Source organism: Lepidochelys kempii, chromosome 3, assembly GCF_965140285.1.
Source record: "Lepidochelys kempii isolate rLepKem1 chromosome 3, rLepKem1.hap1, whole genome shotgun sequence".
In the NCBI taxonomy this organism is placed as follows: Eukaryota; Metazoa; Chordata; order Testudines; family Cheloniidae; genus Lepidochelys; species Lepidochelys kempii.
In genome coordinates, this window is record NC_136382.1 from 135,726,996 (window position 1) to 135,749,445 (window position 22,450).

The following is a 22,450-nucleotide window of genomic DNA, read 5'->3' on the forward strand; positions in this document are numbered from 1 at the left end:
CCCAAATTGGCATTTAGATCTAGCTGCATAGTCAAGCAAGTATTGCTGTATGAATTTATTGACATCTCAAAATAGCAGCTCTGAAATACTTTTAACATGTTCACAAAGCCATATTATGAAAGCCATTTTTGATCTCATAGAATGTGCTCTAAAGCCCTCAGGTACTTAGACGTGCAATATCATAACAAGTTTGTCTAAGAGTTACTTAGAAGCTAGAGGATTTCCCCCTTGAATTGGTCTCCATAAACTGCAGTTGCATTTAGGGCAGTGGTTATCAACCTGGGGTCTGTAGACTATGTCTAAGGGGTCCGCAGAAGATTGTCACTAGCATAGAACACTGGTTTTCAGCCTGTGATCTGTGAACCCCTGTGGGTCTGCAGATTATGTCTAAGATTTCAAAAGGGGTCCACGCCTCCAAAAATTTTTAAGAGTCTGCAAATGAAAAAGGTTGAAAACCACTGATTTAGGGTATTCACGGATAGATTTTCACATTGGATCTATGTAACCTAGCCTCCCCTTATAAGCTAATTTGGGGAAGTGGTAAACAGAGTATGTCTAACCTTGGATCTGGAGGTGTAATCTGCAGCTTGAAGAGGCACCTTATGCTAACTTGAATAAAGCTTGCACACTAAAAATAGAAATGCAGCTGCTGCAGCATAAGAACTGGGAGGGGCTGGCTGCCCCAAGTACATACCTGTCCAAGACACTACGAACATGCTAGGGTAGCAAGCCCCTATCACCACTTGCACTGCCAAAGCTACATTTCTGCTTTTAGAGTGCTAGTTCAATCAGAGCTGGAAAGTACACCTTCAGATTGAAATGAAGACATACCATAAAATTAGTTTAGGTGGAACTTCAAGAGACCTTTCAGCTAGAGGTAAAACCACCGTATCTATATAGAACACTGAAGAGAAGGTACAAGCTAGCCCTTTCAAAAAACTCTCAACAGTAGGATGATTGAATATGAAGAACCCTGTAGGGTAAACTAACGGGGTTGCCTGAAAATCCTGTCGGAAATTAGTGTCCCTAAAGCAGATCTACTTCCCAATGGACAGTGCCATCTAGAAGGTTACAAGCTTGCATACAATCCAATGTGGTGGATCTGTACAGGCGGTTCTCAAAGGAGATGTACTGTTAACATGTTGCAGACAACCCCATGTGTTAATTTAAAGGAACAAGGTCAGTTTTCCATTATTTCCAGCCAAAATGCATGGAACTCAACTGTTCTCTACAAACTATTTATGAAGTATTACTTAACATGATTTTAGTTATGTGAAAATGGCTGGCCAAGCTCTTTATGCAACTGTAATTTTCAGTAATTTGGTACTGTGGTGCATTCACACATTCAGTATGTGTGATCCACAGAGAACCCTAATCTAGTCTTCCAAGTACAACTTCAGAGGTCAGGAACTGGAAGATTCTATAAGTGGTAGACTATTTGGCTTTGGGCAAGCCATTTACAAGTTAGTTTCCTCATCTGTAAGCCTGAGATAGTTTACCGACCTCAGAAGTGTTTACTTTTTAGAATTAATAGCTATCAAACACTTCAAAGATGAAAAAGAAGTATAAAATACAGCTACTAATTATTTATATATATGGTCTTTTGCGGGGGGGGGGGGGGGGGTTAATAATGAATAACCCAACCAGGTATCATGCAAAATATGAGGTTCAATTAAAGAATCTTTTTTGATAGAAATCAAAGTAGTTATAATGTATCACAAGAAATTTTGGTTGTAAGACTCAATTCAGTAGCTTTTGTAGAAATTACATGGTAGTGTACAGTACAGTCATTCACAGAACTGCTATTTATAAAATTAGCTGAGTTTTATTTTTAATCAATCAAATAGGTTGACATTTCATCTTATAGTCTATTTCTGGTTAAACAAAATATTGTATCTACCTATGTGCAGGGAAAAGTAGAAGTTGGTGGGATTGTGACAAACATATGTATTAGTGGGAGGGTGAACTGCTAAGAGGAAATTGAAGATCAGTGTCAGTAATTCCAGGTCTGGGGGAGATCCAAGCACTTCTTCAATTATTTTCACAAATGATCTACAAACCTCCCGAGGCAGGGATGTAAGATGCCCTTCCTTTTGCTCCTGAAAGAGAAATGCACAGGTAAAATTTCCTGAATGCTCAGTTTGTCAATTTATTTCATCACTATATTCTTCCATACAATAGATACAGGAAAAAGTTTTAGTACACTTTACCGAACTTGGAAGAAGTTACTGTGTCCATTCAATATTACCTGCAACTAGCACGCCTGAAACACAACTGTAATAAATAATAAATTACACAGGTACACTTTTTTAAAAAATGGAAGTTTGTTCCATGGAAGCACTTATACATAATCTGAAGTTGCAATGTTAATGACATCTATAGATCTAATAAAAATTAATAGATTTTGAAATATTAACTACAATTGTACAACTATTTAATTGAATAAAAAGACCTAAGGTTAGATTTACAAAAATCCCACTAGATGGAGTTAGGAGGCTAAACTATTTAGACACTTTTGTAAGTCTTAGTAGGCATCTAACTGCCTCTTCTTCGGGCACCTAATTTTGTAAATTTACTTGTATTACAACACAGAAGTGCTTGAAATTAGCAATTGCTATTTTTTCTCTGAACTCCTCTAGGAGTTAAGTTTAAAAGGCAAATCCATTTACAATAATTTAGAGTCATAACACGAACAGAGGTGAGACTATTATTGCATAGGGCATTGGTTAGATCAAATTGTTAAGTGTTAACAAAGTGTTCAGTGCTGTACAAGACAGACTAAGATGGTTCTGTACTGGGAAGCACAGCCTATGAGAGTCAGATGTAAAACAAAATTCATTAGAAGCAGATGGGGGTGAAAAAAATGTCATTTTCTTCCCAGTCGCTTTAAGGATTAAGAGAGTTTGAGGTAATTCTTTCTAACAAGGGAGGAAGTGATGTGAATCAAAGATATTGAAAAGTATGTAAAGAAGAGTGAGCAGTGCCTTACATAATCGGCTTCAACTTGCGAACATGATCTAAGAAAAAAAAAGATAAACTAGGAGGTTATGCACAGCTGCAACAGACACATGTTTCAGAGTAGCAGCCATGTTAGTCTGTATCCGCAAAAAGAACAGGAGTGGATCCAATGAAGTGAGCGGTAGCTCACAAAAGCTTATGCTCAAATAAATTTGCTAGTCTCTAAGGTGCCACAAGTACTCCTTTTCTTTTAACAGACACATGAAATCACTAGGAAAAAGTGACTAAAGAAAGCAGTGTAAAGAAGTATAAGGTAAATATTGGGCATGTGTTTTCGGAGAAGGTAATTAAGAAGAGTAGGGTAAAGGAAAAATGGGATTAGATAAAATAGAACATCTGTAAGGAATAAGTCATCTAGCTTCATGTCATGTTCTAATTAATGCTCTTAAGAGGCATGCAACTATAGTTAAAAGAAAGGTACTCCTGTTTTGTGGCAATATTTGACTTCAGATTATGAAAACAAGTCAAGCCATTTAAAAAAATCCATATTTCTTTATTCAAATGGAATGAGAATCATAGAGGTATATTTTATAGAGGTATATTATAGTCATACCCCTTCAAGGATATGCTACAATAATTTGTATCATTGTGTTTTCTTAGGAAATCATGAAAGTGACGGATGGTTATGCATTAAATAAAGTTTAAACCACCTTTTGAAAACTTATAAGGGCTGATTACAAAAACACTAGCCCTACCTGTGCTTTTCATTAACAGTGATTTGAGAGTAAAGCTAGACAGATATTCAGTATGGAAGATCTAATACATATTTGATATTACATAGAACAGTGTTTTTCAAACCATGGGTTGTGACCCACTACTGGGTCATGGCATGTAAGGCACTGGGTCGCATTGCTCTGGTCAGCACCACCAACCGGGACGTTAAAAGTCCCATCAGCAGTGCTGCCCAGTAAGACAGGGTAGTGGCTACCTTTTCCGACACTGCACCATAAAGGCGGCCAGCAGTGGGTCCGGCTCCTAGGTTGGAGGGCTCTGCACCCCCCGGGCTCTGCGCCCTGCTCCTGCCCCGAGCACTGGCTCCGCACTCCCATTGGCTGGAAACCAGTCAATGGGAACTGGGGGCGCGGTGCCTGCGGGCGAGAGTTGCGCACCTCCGCCTAGGAGCCAGACCTGCTGGTGGCCACTTCCAGGGTGTGGCATGGTCCATGGTGCCAGGACAGGTGGGAAGCCTGCTGCTGCACCACTGACTGGGAGCCACCAGAGGCAAGTCCGCACCCCGACCCTGTGCCCCATTCCCCTGCCACAGCCCTGAGCCCCCCCAAACCTGGAACCCTTCCTGCACCCCAACCCCCTCATCCCCGGCTCCACCCCAGAACCTGCACCCCCAGCCAAGAGCACTGACCCCCTCCCCGCAACCCAACCCTCTGCTCTAGCCCAGAGCCCCCTCCCACACCCTGAACCCCTCATTCCCAGTGCCACCCCGCAGCCCTCACCCCAACCCTCTGCCCCAGCCCTGAGCCCCTCCCACAGCCCAAACCCCTCATCCCCAGCTCTGTTGGGTCACAGGCATCAACCATTTTCTTCAACTGGATCCCCAGGAAAAAAAGTTTGAAAGCCACTGACATAGAAGGACCATCTTAGCATTCCAGTGGCAATGTTCTGGGGTATAGGAATCAGAGTCCACATCCCTTGCTCCTGAGGTTGGCAGGAATGGTGGCATTACACTCAGCCATTGGGGGTACTAGAGGATCTTGCATCAACCACCGATGACCTTTACAACTGATGTGTTCTGGTGAAAATACCACTACTTTATAATGCCTCCTAGAGGGTAAGAAGGGGGAAGGACTAATCTTTATGGGGACACTTAGAAAAGTAAAACTAAAAACATTGAAGAATGAGGTGCACTTTGTTTTTAGTTTAAACTGAATTATTTTCCAAGCACAAAATAATAGATAAGATTAAAAGTACCTGCAGAACCTGACATGTTAGCAGGAAGTGATGCACCACTCGAGCTTTCAACAGTTGTTTGATGTTAAACATCTGTTCGTGATGGTTAGCTCTGATAAGGATTTCCAGAGCTGCTAAAAGAGTTTCCCAAACACCTTGCTAAAAAAACAAAAACAAATAATAGTATAAAACAAGCAGCATCAAATATAGAACTGTTACTATCTCCCCATCTCTCTATTTTATAGGCTATGCTATCCTACTTTCAACAGATTAAGACGGTAATATGAAGCATTAACTGAATCAAGATGCTTTTTACCAGAGTTTACATGCACAGAAGGAAGAGGAAAATTAAAATTTTCTTCCAAACTCTGACCTAGAAGAAGCATGTTAAGGGGCATAATTTAGTTTTTAATCCTTAAAATTTGAGATTCCTTTAACATCTATACCAAGTTCTGCAAAGTTAATGAAAAACATCAAAAAATTATCACTGTATGCAGTATTGTTGTAGCTGTATTAGTCCCAGAGTATTGGGGAGACAGGGTGGGTGAGGTTCTCTCTTTCAGGTCACCTGAAGAGCTCTATGTAATCTTGAAAGCTTGTCTCTCTTGCCATTAGAAGCTGGTCGAATAAAAGATAACCTCACCACCCTTCTCTCTCTAAAAATGTATAACAAAATTGAAGGATTTGCTATTATACCCTTGCTATAACACTGAAAGCAATCATGAAGATCTGTGCTATATTTAGGTTTATTCTGGGTACAGACTATTTTGGTAGCTATTTTGGTAGATTTTCAAATCGCCAAACTAGTATGTAGAGAGCAATTTCAAACTAAGTAAGGATGATGACAAAAAGGAAGTACTGTACTTTTCTTAGATAGGAATCCATTTTATTTATCTGTATAAAGAAGGTAAATACCTGTGCTTTAGACCATATCTTCCAATCAAGCAGCAACTCTTCTAGCAATTTAATATCTTGTATTACTGCAATGGAATCTGCATCAAGCATGAATTGTCCGCTCTCATTTATATTAAGAATCTCATCACTGCAGCATCCTTCAAGAAGTGTCTTAAAACAGAAAAACAAAAAGGACTTGAGGTTTTGATTGGAGTACTGAAGACCACAATTACATCCATCCATATTTTAAGAAGAGTTGTTTCCAGGCCATCCTTATCTGCATCTTTTCTAGAATTATGATGCAACATAATAGGCAGCAGGTTTAAAAACAAACAAAAGGAGGTATTTCTTCACGCAGTGCACAGTCAACCTGTGGAACTCTTTGCCAGAGGATGCGGTGAAGGCCAAGACTATAACAGTGTTCTAAAAACAACTAGATAAATTTATGGAGGATAGATCCATCCATGGGTATTAGCCAACAAAAGCAGGGATGGTGTCCATAGCCTCTGTTTGCCAGATCCTGGGAGTAGGTGAGGGGATGGATCACTTGATGATTACCTGTTCTGTTCATTCCCTCTGGGGCACCTGGCATTGGCCACTGTTGGAAGACAGGACACTGGACTAGATGAACCATTGGTCTGACCCAGTATGGCCGTTCTTATAGGTATACTTAATCCTGTGTCAGCACTGAATTAGAGGTGGACTAGACCTCCCAGTCTTACATTTCTAGGATTCTATGAAATTTATAGAAACCCCTCATCTTTTTTTCCCCCCTCTTAAAAAGGCATTTTAGTAATCAGAAAGCCCAGAGAGCTTTTTATGGCTTACCAGGCCTACTTTCCAGAAGTGATTAGTGAGTTTAGGTGCCCAATTTGATACACTTTAGGAGGGGCCTGATCCTCAGAAGATTGGTGTACAGCACTTTCTGAAAAATCAGGTCTCTCTTAGGTGTGTCAAATTGGCCATCCAAAGACTAATCACTTTTGAAAGCCTTAGCTGTAGACCAACTTCAGAAAACATGTCTACAGAATTTAAGGATTGTAGTCTACCCTCTCAATAGGACAATGCACACATACATTATATGCCCATTTCAAATAAACATTCTCAAGCAAAAATGAAGCTCTGAAAGATTCAAAGGCAGTCATGGGGATGGTCAAATCTACATGTAAGGGATTACATAGATAAGAGTTTTTGCTTTCAAGATTTATTCAAACTCTTCCTCGTCTCTTCCCAAAACATCCTACAGCATCTACTGTGATAACAAAGTGAACAGTGTCAGTTCAGTCCCCTCTGAAATAATATTTTTAGCTTCCACTTCCGATTTAAGATTTCACCTGTAGGTTTCTAAAGTTGATCTTCTGTTTAGCTTGTCATCTTAAAATAACTTTGCCAAGTCGGGGACAATTATAGAAAATTATATTTGCAGTTGTTTCTTTCCCCTCAAACCCAAGTGGTTTCTGTAACATTCTCTCATTTCACCCATCCTCTCAGTTTCTGGATTGAGAGCAATTGTTCCTGCATTGGACAGGCTCCAAACCAAAAATCTGCATCCCAAGTAGGGCTTCAAATCTAGGACTAAGAGCATAGAGGATCTTCCAAACAACAATATAGTCCAAATTAAACTATACAAACATTTTTAACAGCACTATACCTTCAAAATGTGAAATCCAACAATACACTTGGGTTTGATCAACACCTGATGGATCATGGAATATCCATTACAGTTTTCCATCTCTTGTATTCTCTGTTGATTGTATTTTGTTAATGAGAGTATAACTTGTAGCGCTAAAGCTTGAGTCTCTTCAGAGTTGCTGATATCAATAACCTAAAAATAAGCCAGTTTTAATAATTCAAGTGATAAACATCTTTGATAGATCTAGTGTAATGGACAGATTTATAGATATTCTATAGAAGGTATTAATTACATGACTCCAGGCTACAATTTGTCTTAAGGCTCAGTTAGGGTTTCATATCTATACAGAAATAATATTCCATTATTCTATCTAAAAACACAGGATCCCTAATGGAGTTAATGAAGATCTTCCAACAAGTCCGAGACCCATGACAAAGATCACTGGAGTGAAAAAAAGATGCTCCAAAAAATAAAACTCGAGCAGAAAAGTATAAACAGCTCCCTATCATTCTGGGAAATCACATGTGCAGCAACTGCTCAGTGAGGGTGAGTATTTTATATAAACAGGAAGAGATGCTTCCTAAATGCTATAAAAGCACCTTCATTTATGGCTCCTGGAGATCTAGAACACAGCGGACTGCCTGTAACAACAGCAGTCTGCTCCAGTGTTAAAACTCTATTACACATAGCACAGAGGTAGAGGCAGCTGTGCTGCTGGATAAAGCTAGTAAACAGACAGTACAAGTATTGAAGCAGTAAACAATGGGAATGCAGTCCTGAACCCTACGACAGACAACCCATAACATTTGAATTAAGTCAGAGATGTATGAGAAGGAAGGCTCAATTGACTTTGTACACATTCAGATCCTACTCTGCTGTTGTGTACATGTAACAATGCTGCATTTATAACACCTGTGCTGTTTGACAGCTCTAAAATCATGCTGCAGTGGTGTGAACATTGTGTATGGTAGAATGTGTAGTTATGTAAAACTTAAGTAACATAGTAAAAATTAATAGGAATAATTTCCATTGCAGACTTTGCCTGAACACCAGAGAGCCTCATTCCCATACAAATTGATATGATTTATCAGTAAGATAATAATTTGATGGACTGTGCAAATGAGTCTTGGAATCACATTAATAAACTTTGGGAAACCAGACATTCCAAGTACAAGGACTCCACTTTAGCCCCTGTATCTGCTATGATCCAATATGTGGACAGACAAAAGATGCAAAAAAATCAACCTGCCTTGATTTGTTTCATTAAAAAAAAAAAATTAAGATTAAGATTATCATTCTGAGTAAGGGATTTAGTTTTGATGAGACCTTTGTGTTAAACTATTTTTATTTAGAGCTTACCCCAAAAGTAAGCAAGCTCTATAAACTGCTTGTGCCCCTCCCCACACCCAGGATAGCATCCTTTAAGGTTTAAACACGTTTAGATTCATTAAATCTAATTTGCACCACTTTGTCAGATGTGCACAGTGCACAAAATAGGTGAATTTGGTCCCATACTTATTACATGCACTATAAACACACAAAGTCTTTGTGCTAAAAAATAGAACTATGAATAGGTCCACTGTATTTCAAAACAAATTTTTTTTTTTGGAACAGCAGTTTGTAACCAACACATGAATTCAAATATTTATATGTGAATAAGGATGGCTTTTGAAGAAACATAATGGCACAGGTTAATGAAAAGATTAAACAAAAGTTACGTTTTCATTATATAAACTCCAAAATATTTTAAATGCAAGCCATATCTTGATATTTTAGAGGCTAATACCTCCATAAAGTCAGATGCAATGTACAATAACACAAATTAAACTCAAAAATATTGTAAGTATAATTTGCACAGGAACTTGCAGGATATAATCACGGGCTGTTACAACAGCTTCCTGTTTCTTTTAAGATGCACAATAACCACATTGCATTGGTTGGTTATGTTACAAACTACATTTTCCATAATGTCAAAAGCATAATTTTTAAAAAATAAGCGAATACTGCATTTCAAAATTCTAACAGGAGAGCTGAGTCTTAAAACCACAATAGATGTGTTAGACTGAGGGGGAAAATTTTAACAACGTTTAAAACTCTTACCCTAGCAAAGAGAAAGACAAATGCACCTGTTCCTCCAATCTCATGCAGTATGCCCTGAAGAGTTTTATATTCAACAGGCTGAAGCATTTTCAGGTGATGAGGATCCAATAAATTGCTCTGAACTTCTTTTGAACTGAAAGGTCTCTGAGAGGGCATAGTTTTCACTTGACTTTTCAGTCTAATAACTGGTTCATAGATGGTGTACTGAGCAGGGCAGCAAGTGGTATAGACAACAGCGAGACTTTCCTAAAACATACATTTAAAGAAAGTTCCAGTTTCTACTCAGTTCTTACTTTGCCTTAAAGAATACAGAATAAGCTTATGGCCTAGGAAATACAAAACAATAGCTTCAATAAACTTGTTTCTACTCCTCTCTCAAAATATCTTTCTAAATATACATTTGAGAGGCTGAGACACAATGTGGTTCCCAGGCTTTAGTCAGGATATTTGATTTCTGAAAACAGTCAGGTTTCAGAGTAGCAGCCGTGTTAGTCTGTATCCGCAAAAAGAAAAGGAGTACTTGTGGCACCTCAGAGACTAACAAGTTTATTTGAGCATCAGCTTTCATGAGCTACACGTGAGCTGTAGCTCATGAAAGCTGATGCTCAAATAAATTTGTTAGTCTCTGAGGTGCCACAAGTACTCCTTTTCTGAAAGCAGTCACTATCTGAGATTTCCCCTCCACCTTTCCCCCAAAACTTTTAGAAATATTGTACATTTAAAAAAAATAAAAAAAGGTTATTTACTGGTGGAAGGGATAAACAAGCTTCACTTTTTTTTTTTTTCAAATGGAAAAGGAAAATTTTAGCAGTGCCTCATAGTGAAGAATACAGGTGCTCCTTTAAATAAAAAGGTTTGCTATAACACAATTTTCACCTTCTACTCTTTGTTCTCCGGTCTTCTAATCTGCTCACATACCAACATTCTTAAGGATGATGCCTAATACACAGGAGACTACTTCAGAAGCCTCATTAGATGAGGTGAAAAGGTAATGAAATTAGAGCAAAATTCACCTTCTATCATAAAAGAAATAATTCACCCCTCAACTCTAGACAGGGCTAAAGAGTACAGAAGCAGCTTGCACGGGGTTAAAAAAACAGGCTACGGTTTCATTTGAAAAATTACTATTTTTTCCCTCTGCAAGTCTTAAAAATCAACTCACTCATGAACAGACAACTATATTTCTCTGAACATTTTGCTATTTAAATGTTTAGGTCTTCCTTAACTGTGAAACAAAGTAAGGTAATAAAAGTTGTGTCACTCTGGTGCATTAGGCATTCCACCTACACCACTGTTCCATCTCCTCTCCCCTCCAGCCCATTTATAAGTCCCTCTAATACCTGTAAGCAGGGATGCGTGCAGGAATTTAAATTTGACTGTTTTTGGAGAGGCATGTTAAAAACACACACAAACAAAAGGTTCGCGTGAACACCCCCCCACCCATGCCTGGCACTCTTGGGACGCCTCTGGCGGGGACACCCAGCAGTGAGGAGATAGCAACACTCTGTGTCCCTGCAGCCCGGGGACAGAAGCAGCAGCAGGGCTGCTGGCTGCCAACTGTGCTCCTCCTCCCACCCACACCCCTACAGTTGCTACTTCTCCTTCCCTGATGCTGGAGTCCCAGCCCTGCTGCCTGCTTTGCAGATCGCCCGCTGAGGTGAATCACGGGGTGGAGGCAGAGGCAACAAATGGGACTCCAGCATCAGGGAAGGAGAAGCAGTAGCTGTAGGGGTGAGCAGAGGAGGAGCTCAGCCAGCAGCCCTGCTGCTTCCTCCCTCCCCAGGCTGCAGGGACACATGGAGGTTTTTATGGAAGCCCATGCCCCTGCTTGTCCTCCCGTTGTGCATGCCTCTACCTGCAAGCTTCATGTTAACAATTAACAGAACAGCAAGTGAAGACAAAATAATCTTGATGAATGATGGAGGGGGCAAAAGTCATCTGCTACTTGCTAACAAGGTGCCCAACTCAACGTCCATTGAAATCAATGGGAATCCTTTCCACTGAGTTCTCACTGAAATCAATCAGGCCTCAGGGAAACTCCCATTTTTGGAGAGGAGAGGGCCTCAAATGAAAGAGCACAAAACAAACAAAACTACAAATAAAATCTCTTGTACAGACCAGCATTTCTGTGCCAATGTAATTTAAGGCCCCGATTTGTTAATGCACTGCTAAGAGTTTAAGACTCAGGCTTTAACTTGGACCAAAAACTTACAGTTAAAGGTCCAGTGTCCACTTCTTTCTTTTTCATAAAGAGTTCCTTAATTTGTTCACACTGTAGAATGTCTTTACTTATATATTTGGAGTAGTCAGTCATTGCTTTGCCATATTTACAAGGCATTATAGAGGTAAAGTCTGGCCCACAGGTGTATAAGTAGAATGCTTCCTCTGGACCAATCTTTGCACCTAAACAGAAAAATAAAAATCTAATTATCTATCTTCACACTGTTTACAATCATTCATATGCAAGCAACACTGAATTCAGGGATCTCTTTACTATTTAGTAGAGTCTTTATTTTTTATTGTAGTAAAATTGCATGTTAAAAAGTTTGTTTCGCTCATATTTACATGATCTTTACATTCAAAATATGCAAGTTAAATGGAAAGTTATATGTATATTTTTTGCTTTTAAATAGATAAGTACCATTAAAGAGAAGCAGATTTCCCAGATCCCATTTCCCAGCCAATTGTAGCAGTTCTTCTTGGGATGATGTGCAATGACCAACCATACAAAATGTTTTATTGCTGTCAGATAAACTTGTTTTTCTTGGTAGAGTGTAATCTAAACTGATCTCACGTTTCCTAAAATATAAATAAAAAAGCAGAGTTTAAATATTGCAAAGTTCTTGAAAAACCTATCTAAAATATTCAAAGTACAGTAAATTGGATTAACTTTCCAGGATTGTGTTCGTTTTTAAATATTAAAAGATACACTGTCAAGATATAAAATTAAACATATTAGCCTCTTAGATTACTACAAAAGCTTTAAGAATATATTTATAATGCATTTAACCATTTATACTACTTACTGTTTGCATTTCACTCAGTTTAGATAGTGAACCTAGAGACTATTAGTTTCACTTCCTTGTCAATTATTAGCAAACTGCTGTTAAGGCTTGAGGGACACAACAGAATTATGAGGTGCATAGAATTAACTCCACACCCTTGCCAAAAAAACCTCTCACTAAAGCAAACAGCAGTTGTACACAGACAACTAGTTAATCTGAAATTGGATTTGTAATTCTAAATAATACTGTGCAATTTTAAGGCCCCGATTTTAAGGTGGAACAATTTTAATATTTTAACGCCGGAACGAAGATTTCCCAAGTCACTTGCCTGCTGAACAGATTCTAAAAGAATTTTTTTTTTTAAGGAAGGAAGGAATTCACAATTCTTTGTAGTATATCATATTTTAGAAGGCAGCATACCGACCACGTATTAATACTTCAAACACAGAATCTACACATCCTCCAGGATCTACACATTAAGAGCAGAAGATAATTCTCTGACATTCAACGCTTTCCTTCTGCTCCTCCCTCTCCAGCTCATTCTCAAAAAAATGAGTGCCCTGTCCTCCCATAAACATGCCTTCCTTCTCAGCAAGGCACCAAAAACACAAACAATTCCTCTTTCCCTTCCACAGATCAACTGCCTTCTTTATGCTGGTTACCAGCTTGCGCCTTGGAAATGATACCGGCTACTAGCTCCACACAAGTACCCTTTCTGACCCCAGTCTGAATTCTTGTAGTGTCCTGCCTATTCTACTGGTTCCCAACCAGGAGGAGGAGAACCAGTACAAAAATCACAGTGAGGATAATTGGTCATGTACGGGGCATGGGCCTGAGGCTGAATATGGACTCTGAAAGCAGATGAAAACTCACTATGCAAAATGACCCTCTTTTCCCACCCCAAGAATTAAGTCTCAACACTGTCCCCTCTATGAACCTTAGCTCAGTGACCTCTCTCTCTTCACCAGGAAAACCTTAAGGAATTATTCTGTTTCCACTAGCTGGCTCCTTAAAGATTTAGTTACAGCTTGAATTTTCTGAAGTGTACTTTACCTCTGACCAGAGACCCATAGTGACAGTTCTCCGTGGATATTCTTCTTGCCTTCTGGCTGTTGCAAGTATGTTATTGCCAAATGCTGCCACTTGCCTATAAGGAAAATGTTCTCTGGTGATTCAGCCTGTGCTAGCAGGCCAGCTTTCATTTCATCATTTGGATCCATACACATACTATGAAAATAGCAAAGAAAGAAACAGGTAAAGAGAGTTATGGATATAAACTTTTATTTATATTTCTAAACCTTCATTCCTAACTGGGTCTAAGATCAGTTTTATTCTAAAATACTTTTTAACTTTCATTTAAAGAGAGAGTCCAGCGGAGGGCAATGAAAATGATTAGGGGCTGGGGCACATGACTTATGAGGAGAGGCTGAGGGAACTGGGGTTATTTAGTCTGCAGAAGAGAAGAGTGAGGGGGAATTTGATAGCAACCTTCAACTACCTGAAGGAGGGCTCTGAAGAGGATGGAGCTAGGCTGTTCCCAGTGGTGGCAGATGACCATACAAGAAGCAATGGTCTCAAGTTGCAGTGGGGGAGGTCCAAGTTGGATATTAGGAAACACTATTTCACTAGAAGGGTGGTGAAGCACTGGAATGGGTTACATAGGGAGGTGGTAGAATCTCCATCCTTAGAGGTTTTTAAGGCCCGGCTTGACAAAGCCCTGGCTGGGATGATTTAGTTGGTGTTGGTCCTGCTTTGAACAGGGGATTGGACTAGATGACCTCCTGAGGTCTCTTCCAACCTTAATATTATATGATTCTATTAAATTATAGACATTCTAAATATAGAGAGCTGTGATCTTGTGGGCTGAGCACCTAAGTATGAGTCAGGAACTCCTGAACTTGTAGCCTGGGGAAAGTCACTTACCTCCTCTCTGCCTGAATTTCCCTAGATATAAATTAAGAATAATACTTCCTTACTTCACTGGGGTGTTGTAAGGATTACTAAATTTAAAAAAGTTAATGAAGCACTTGGATACAACCTGTTCTAAAAGTCCATGGAATTGTCTCATTACCTACTTTATGGGAGTGTAAAATTATGTTTGTAGACAGCTTAAAAGATTAAACCCACTATACAAATGCTAAGTATTAAATCAGATCATGGGTTTTTCACCCATGGAATAGAAGCAATTTGAAAAAACAGCAGATATGATTGTTAAAAATGACTGATGCTGACTAATGCACTGTTTCAACTGATCAGGACTTTAAAATTTTGCCAGGAGACAATGCTCAGGGTAGTGGACAGCCTAAAACAATTAAAATTTCTGAAAATGTTATCTTACAAAGAACTGACTGAATGCTGAAATATTCATTAAAAATTCATTCTAAAAGATGTAATGCATACAGAATTAGTTGCAACATTTTTGCAACAGAAAAGAAAGATCATGCAAATAAAACCTGAGTAAATATTTATCACCAGAGCAGCTTAAATGAAGTTGCACTTTGTTACAGTACCAGCAACAGAAATATAAAGGAGACTACACCACAGATGTAGTATAAATAGACAGAACAACAGCACCACCACCTCAATTCTTAAATGTTAGTGGTAGCCTGTTAAATTTGGTGGTACTGGCATAGCACTTTACTTATGTTTTCAGAAATGCAAATACCTTTCTTGCAAATCATTTCTATCTAGAGTCCCCTTTAAAAGCTACTTCATCCTTTAGAAAGTTTGAGGGCAAACCCACCATCAACACCCACTGCTTCTGCTACCATCCATATAAGGCTGTGTGAAACGGTCATAACTAAAAATGCATTTACATTTTTACAAAGCCAAACGAAAAACATGGCATAGGAAACACATACTTTTGTTTCCTATGAATGAACAGAGACAGTCACACCTCCAGGAACCAACCCTGCATTAGCAGGTAACCCAGTCATGGGGAGTTCAATTTTCAAATTTAGAAGAAAGATTCAACATTTGGCTGCTCAAATCAGCACGTATTTTTTAATTTATATAGCTTTGCTTTAACACTCACCAGCACAGTATCCAAGAATTTCAAACATTAGCCAATTTGGCCCCACAATATCTCTGAGGTAGGTAAGAATTAAGCTCATCTGTGAAATAAGGATAGGCAACTAGCCCAAGGTTTTGCAGAAAATCTATAGCAGAACCAGTAACAGAAGCCAGATTTCCCAGTTTCCAGTCCAATCTCCTAACCAGACAACCCTTTTTTCCTCTTTGAAAGGCACCTAACATTGTTATTTGGGTGCCTATAGTAGGTGCCAGACTCAGGGTCCAAGTAAAGTTGTTTGTATTTAAAAAAAAAAAAAAGAGCAGAATGTTTGTTTATTAGCTGCTGCTAAGTACTAAAAAGGGGGGCCACATTGCAGTTAGTTGTAACTTCATTAAAAACACCAGTCTGCTGGTTAATGTCCACAAATTTACACATTATGATGGACACCAACCAGCAGATAAAAATTTTAAGTTAGACCCAAAGTTGGCCTGACCAGGAGGATTGTAATTATCAGCATATCCTAGAGTTGTCTGGATCCAAGGTTAGAACAATTCAGCAATTTCCCCAGAAAAGACAACATTTTCTATTCCATTTTGATAAGCCTCTCACCTTACTTCCTCTCTTCTTCTGTCATGCTGCCTCGTATTCTTGGAACAGCTTCCCTATTCTTATGCATCAATTGCATTCTCTTCCTCCATCTACCTATCCAAGCAACTTCCCTCCTTCCTTCTTAATTCCTTCATCCCTCAGCTGCTGTCCTTTATGAGCTCTTATTTGTCTTACATCTCTTACAACTTGCTCTGCACAGGCATAGCATCATGTCTACCTGGACAAAGATGAAAGGCTGGAGCCAAAGCCTGTACACAGGGACTGTTTCTTTAGATTTGTAAAGCACTGTGCCATAAATTTAAGGCACAATGTCAATGATCTTTCTGTTTAAGTAAGCAGTAATCTACAGACCATAGCTTTGTCTTCTATCCTGGGGCTGACTCCATGCTACTACTCCAGGTCAGCTTGCATAAGAGGTCATACATTATGCTTGTTAGCCCCAAAATAGGAAGAATTGTAAATTGCATACAGTACCGAAATATGAAAGCTCCAGTGTTCAGATCAGCCCAGACTTGTATCATCAATGCTTTGGAACCCAATGAAATTATATGAATGCAGCCATCTTCAACAAGTTTGTCCCCCAAGTTAAGGTACTCCATTCGTACAGATTTGCTTTCTTCTAGAAAAATAAATAGATATTTATTAAATAATTATTAAATAAAATAGCATATATAGCATTTACAATTAACCATACCACAACAACATTTGTTTATGGTCCACAAAGTGCAAAAAAAGCAGCTTATATATCATAAGAAACGTCTTTAAAGGTGAATTGACTAGTATAAGCATTATGTTGTAGTTTCACCATTGGAGACCTAGGTCTTCCTTGGTTGGGTCTATCTTACATTGTTGATGTAAAGCACACTCTAGAAAAGTTGTGGGCAACCTGCGGCCCATCAGGGTACTCCGCTGGCAGGCTGCGAGACAGTCTGTTGACCATCCGCAGGCACAGCCCCCCGCAGATTCCAGTGGATGAGGTTCACCGTTCCTGGCCAACGGGAGCTGTGGAAACCAGCAGCCAACAGGTCCCTGTGGCCTGCGCCACTTTCCGCAGCTCCCATTGGCCGGGAACGGCAAACCGCAGCCACCGGGAGCTGCGGGTGGCCGTGCCTGTGAACAGTCAGAGTAAACAAACTGTCTCGCAGCCTGCCAGCGGATTACCCTGATGGGCTATGGGCAGCCTGCGGGCCGCAGGTTGCCCACCACTGCTCTAGAAGTTATCTCCACAGTCATGCATTTAAATTTTCCACTTTAGTTTAAGAGAAAAAGAAAAGAAAACTCTGGAGGCAATAAGTCTGCCTGTTCTTTGAATCAGCATCTTTACACAGAGCCAACTGTGCAGCTACTATAATTATATACAGGCACAATTCTCTTGTGTTTTAGGCCCTGACCCAGCAAAGCACTTATGCACATGAGGAGTTCCACTGAAGTCAACAGAACTGCTTGCATGCTTATAGTTAATCAGTTTAAGGGCTTTGTTGGACAGGAGCCTTAGTGTGCATCAATAAATACTTAGAATGTTTTATGGACAGAATTTGTTAAATATTTTCCCGTTACCACCGAGCAAAGGCACAAATCCTCAAATGGGAACAGGCATACTAAGTTTTGGATTTCAGCCTTTTTACTGTAACCTTGGGTAAAAAGGGTTAGTGGTTAGAACTTATTTTTTCCCTCCCTCACTGACTACAGTTTGACTAAATGTTTGTCCAGATTGTGAAATTTTTGAAAAGCTGTAGAAGCATGTGAAAGCAAAAGGTTTCAGGGTTGACCCTGCTTGCAGCAGCAGTCCTTTCCTCAAATATGTAGTCTTATTTAATTCAGATAAATTACTTGCTTGAATAAGGGTTTGAAACTATTTTGTAACACGAATTATAATCAGCATTATCAGCTCCCACTTAAAAACAAAACACTCTACAACTTCATCAACTTTTCAAATAAAGGACCAAAATGAACTCGGAAGAGACAGAAGCAGACTTCTCTGGAGAATCTCCAACTGAAAGTCAGAATACTTTCATTTCCTTAATATAGGCTATGATGGCACAATAGGTATTTTATCATCTCTGGCTTCTAATTCAATGAGAACAATAATCAGTAATGCTGAGAGAGCAAGTGAATAAAAGTGGGGGGAAACCCACTATGATACTTCCGAAATCAGTAATATCTTCTCTTATGGACACTTAAGGGTAACTGAAAATATTTAAAAACAGTTGAACTTTTAACTGTTTTCAAGTTAAAGCTGGAAGTGGGAGATCATTTTACCACATCTTATCGGTCCCCCAAAAAATAAGGGCAAGTTCACTCTTGGGTGCCATACATCGAAAGCTTATGCTCTAATAAATTGGCGAAAGCTTATGCTCTAATAAATTGTCATCTGATGAAGTGAGCTGTAGCTCACGAAAGCTTATGCTCTAATAAATTGGTATATAAAGTCTGCTGCAGTTTCCACGATATGCATCTGATGAAGTGAGCTGTAGCTCACGAAAGCTTATGCTCTAATAAATTGGTTAGTCTCTAAGGTGCCACAAGTACTCCTTTTCTTTTTGCGAATACAGACTAACACGGCTGTTACTCTGAAACCTGTAACAGTACAGAGCAGCTAATATTGAATAACAGCTTCCTGTTCAGTTCAAAGCTATTATTGTGTATGTCTAGTAGAAACATCTGAAATCCCTCAGCTTTATAAGTTCAGTAATAATATAAAAACTTACCTGTGCCACCAAAACTGCTCTCTCGCACAATTAGTGACTTGCTTCTTTTCTTCATCTTCTTCCCTTTTTCTGTGGGACTGTCTGTTTCTTGAACACATTCCACATGAAACCACAATGAGACACTGAAGCCCTCAGACATGTGCGGCCAACAGTTTTGCCCCACCAAAGGCAAGTGGATTGGGGCTACATGCCAAGAAGAAAGAAGATGGTGAGTCAAATTCTCACCATCTGCTTCCTTCTTATTTTGTGAAAACTTTGCTCTTTTTAATAGTCCTATGGTCTTGCTGTTGAGTGCACTAATCGATTTTTGTGAAGAACTGCTATTTAAATTTGGGCTCTTTAGCAAGGGGAAGGAGAGATATTGTAATGGACTCATATAGATATTCATCTCCACAATCTTCAAGATACCTTTAAGTAGTATCTCCTAAGAGAAACAAACAAGAAAAATAACCAGAATCAAATTATGTTAACACTATATAGCCAATGTTAATGCATAATACACAGCTTACATAGAAAGACTCAGATCCACATTTTCGGAAGTGGCCTCTGATTTTGCATGCCCAACTTAAGATAGCCTAATTTAGAGTTGCTGAGCACTAATTTCAAATTGAGTTGCAGGCTCCCAACATTTCTGAAGATTACGGCCAACGTTTCTCAAGTTAGACACCCAAAAAAATCTCATGCTACTTTTGAAATATTTTGGCCGCTGTCTGTCTTCTTGCTTTGTTGGTAACTATTTAAATAAAATGCCTATACCATGAAGTTATTCTTCCAACATGGAACAGACTGAATGGAAGGATATTCAAAGTCTCCTGTACAAAACTACAGATTGCAGTTCAGCAAAATGGCCACAACAAGCAATAGGCTCAAATATTGTTTAGTTAACCTTGGAAGTACTTCCTGTTCACAAAAAAATGGTAATTTCTAGGAAACTGGAAGGCTTTTTGCCCATGATGCAATTAACAGGAAGGACCTTCAATATATTATCCCTCCTCTCACCATCCTTCTCCCCACCCCAAAGCCCAGTCTTTCCTTGCACTTGAAGAATGCTCAAGTGCCTCCATCAAAAAAATTTATATCTATACCTCACCATCGCTTCTCTCCTACTTCTTCCCCCACATTTTATTGTGCCAAGCAAAAAATCTATTTTTCTACTAACTCGTGTTTACGCAGTGTAAATGGCAGTTATATACATTCTAACCAGTAACATTATAACAGGTTACTATGTTCCAGGTCTTTTTCTTAAAACTACCTGAAACAAATGCATATATTGATATGCCAGTCAATTTGTTCAGCCCCACTCTTTGTTGCATTAAGGAATTTTCTGATCTGTAGTATACTTACTGTACAAGGTGCTTCCTCTAAAAATATCCTCAATAGAAGGGTTAGCTCTTCTGCACATGTCCTTGAGCTCATCAAAGACACTAGAAGCTCTACCAGCACTATCTGGCATGCTACATAGATGATAAAAAGGTATCAAAATTTGTTTAAATAAAAAACATTTTTCATATACAATATCATAGTCTATATTGCTGCCATAACTTGCTTTTGGACGACATTAAAAGGAGGCAGAATAAACAGACTGAAAACATTAGAACTGACATATTTTGTGACATGTCCTCCATTAAGAATCTCAAGTTAAGAATATTAATGAATATAGCCTCACAGCTCTTATATGGGGCAGATATTTCCAGTTGCTAAAATGGGAACATCAGACAGAGGAGTTAAGCATCTCACCCAATGTCACAGCAAATCTGTGCCAAAGGCAAGGAACAGAATACATCGAATAGGACCATAGTTTACTACATTATGAAAAATGTTTCTAGGCAAGTGGGCTACTACTTATGTTCAGTATATTAAGTAACTATTCACACAAATGCCTAAAAGGAGAGAGTACCAAATTTTGAGTTTTTTATATACAACCTTACAATCAGATGAAATCATATCATTCTACCATTTCTGTGACAAAAATCAGATGTAATGAATACAAATTTCATCTACCTCATTTACTAAATTAGAATAGACACTTTTGGCAAAAAAAGCTTTTTCCTTTAATTAAAAATTTTTAAAAAAATAGTGAAATGGGAGCTGTCTGTTACTGAGACACAAATCTGGTCACTTCTAGGTTGGGTTTGTAGCAATCAAAAATCATTGTTACTAGACATTTATTCGATGGTTTAAATTACGTGCAATACACACATTACCACAATTAATTTGTATGGAAATCTTAGGTAAGAAATCACAGGTTGCTTGGTATACAGAGATACTCGCACCTCAAAAGGTGTCCCTACATAAATGGCCTATTATGAGGAGGCTTACACTGCCATGGCTGTATCTCCTGAGGACTTGATCCTCTAACATCAAGCTGAAATTTCTGTGAATGCTAATTTCACTTTTAAACATTTAAAAACAAATAAATTGATTTTAAAATGTATTATAGCAGTAATAAGGTAATTTTCTGTTGAAGAAGCTGCACTGTCATCTACAAAATACACTAAATTAACCCTAATCTCTTCTGTCCAGGTGTTCAGACAACCTTTCAAATCTGCATGCACACCTGTTTGGCATTATGCAGACTCCAATCACTCCCCCAACCAAAAACACCGAAACCAAAAAACCCAACACACTTTTGTACATAAAAGTGTAAAATGCAAGCATACTTGGATTGTACACGTAAATGTGGATATTTCCATGTGCCCATGGATGTGCTTGCCAATTTTGCATGTTCATTAATAATAGTTGTGGGCTGAAAGTTTGAGCATATATACTTGTAACTGTATAACATATACATTATAATAATTCCAGCATTTTTATTTATGTATTTATTTTTTAAAAAAGAAGAGTAAACAGCATTAAAACCCACAATGAAAACTGGAGTCCTTCTGTGTCAAGATGTTTAGGAATCCTCCCAAAAGACTTTTTACAGCTCCCTGCAAGAGAAAACTTTAAAGTTAGGTATATGAACAATTCACAGCAGTTTGAAGAGCAAAACTCCACAGAATTTGTTTTAAGTATTCCAATATATTCACAACTGATTTTGCCAAATAAAATGTTGCTAGTGATTTAATCATGATTTTTAGTATTTGTTCTATCAAAAAAACTACTGATCTTGCTTGCAAGATTCTGACTAGTTCAGATGCTTCTGATGATGAGACAGCCTTTGGGATCAAGCTATTTAAAGCATCAATTATTGAGCCACTGCCAGTCTGGCAACTACTCAAGAACTCATTGTTCTTACAGACTACATTGCAGGAACCTATGTCATCTTTTCTGAATCACCAGAAATTGATTAAGTACTGGCCTATAGTAATGTACTGTACAGATAAGCAAATTACACATTCTCATAGGTCAAGTAAAGGTGAAACAGTGTTTTAACATTTAAAGCAAACTCACTTTCACTTCTAGTAAAAAAATTGCATTCTTCATAATCCTGTCTCAAACAGTTTTTGTACATAATCACTAAACTGATTAGTCCAACAGATTTGTATTCCTTTTCTTCTTCCTAAAGTCAACACTGTGCTAGATTTGGAAAAAGTATTCTTGTCACTTTCTAAAAAAAAAAAAA

At 38.6% G+C, this 22,450-nt stretch overlaps 1 protein-coding gene across 9 annotated transcripts in view; it reads right to left on the reverse strand.

Annotated features, from left to right (window-relative positions):
- LYST (lysosomal trafficking regulator) overlaps positions 1 to 22,450 on the reverse strand; it is a 173,521-nt gene that overhangs the window by 79,377 nt on the left and 71,694 nt on the right. For 8 of the 9 annotated variants that reach the window (XM_073338158.2, XM_073338161.2, XM_073338156.2 and 5 more), the window contains 12 exons: positions 21,749 to 21,815; positions 20,230 to 20,339; positions 18,886 to 19,309; positions 16,652 to 16,796; positions 13,609 to 13,782; positions 12,192 to 12,349; positions 11,763 to 11,953; positions 9,551 to 9,796; positions 7,469 to 7,642; positions 5,839 to 5,988; positions 4,945 to 5,082; positions 1,901 to 2,099 (listed from right to left, as the gene is read on the reverse strand). In XM_073338158.2, the coding sequence (XP_073194259.2) occupies positions 1,901 to 2,099; positions 4,945 to 5,082; positions 5,839 to 5,988; positions 7,469 to 7,642; positions 9,551 to 9,796; positions 11,763 to 11,953; positions 12,192 to 12,349; positions 13,609 to 13,782; positions 16,652 to 16,796; positions 18,886 to 19,309; positions 20,230 to 20,339; positions 21,749 to 21,815 (2,176 nt within the window). The remainder of the gene's footprint in view (positions 1 to 1,900; positions 2,100 to 4,944; positions 5,083 to 5,838; positions 5,989 to 7,468; positions 7,643 to 9,550; positions 9,797 to 11,762; positions 11,954 to 12,191; positions 12,350 to 13,608; positions 13,783 to 16,651; positions 16,797 to 18,885; positions 19,310 to 20,229; positions 20,340 to 21,748; positions 21,816 to 22,450) is intronic. The other variant, XM_073338159.2, reaches the window with a different exon arrangement.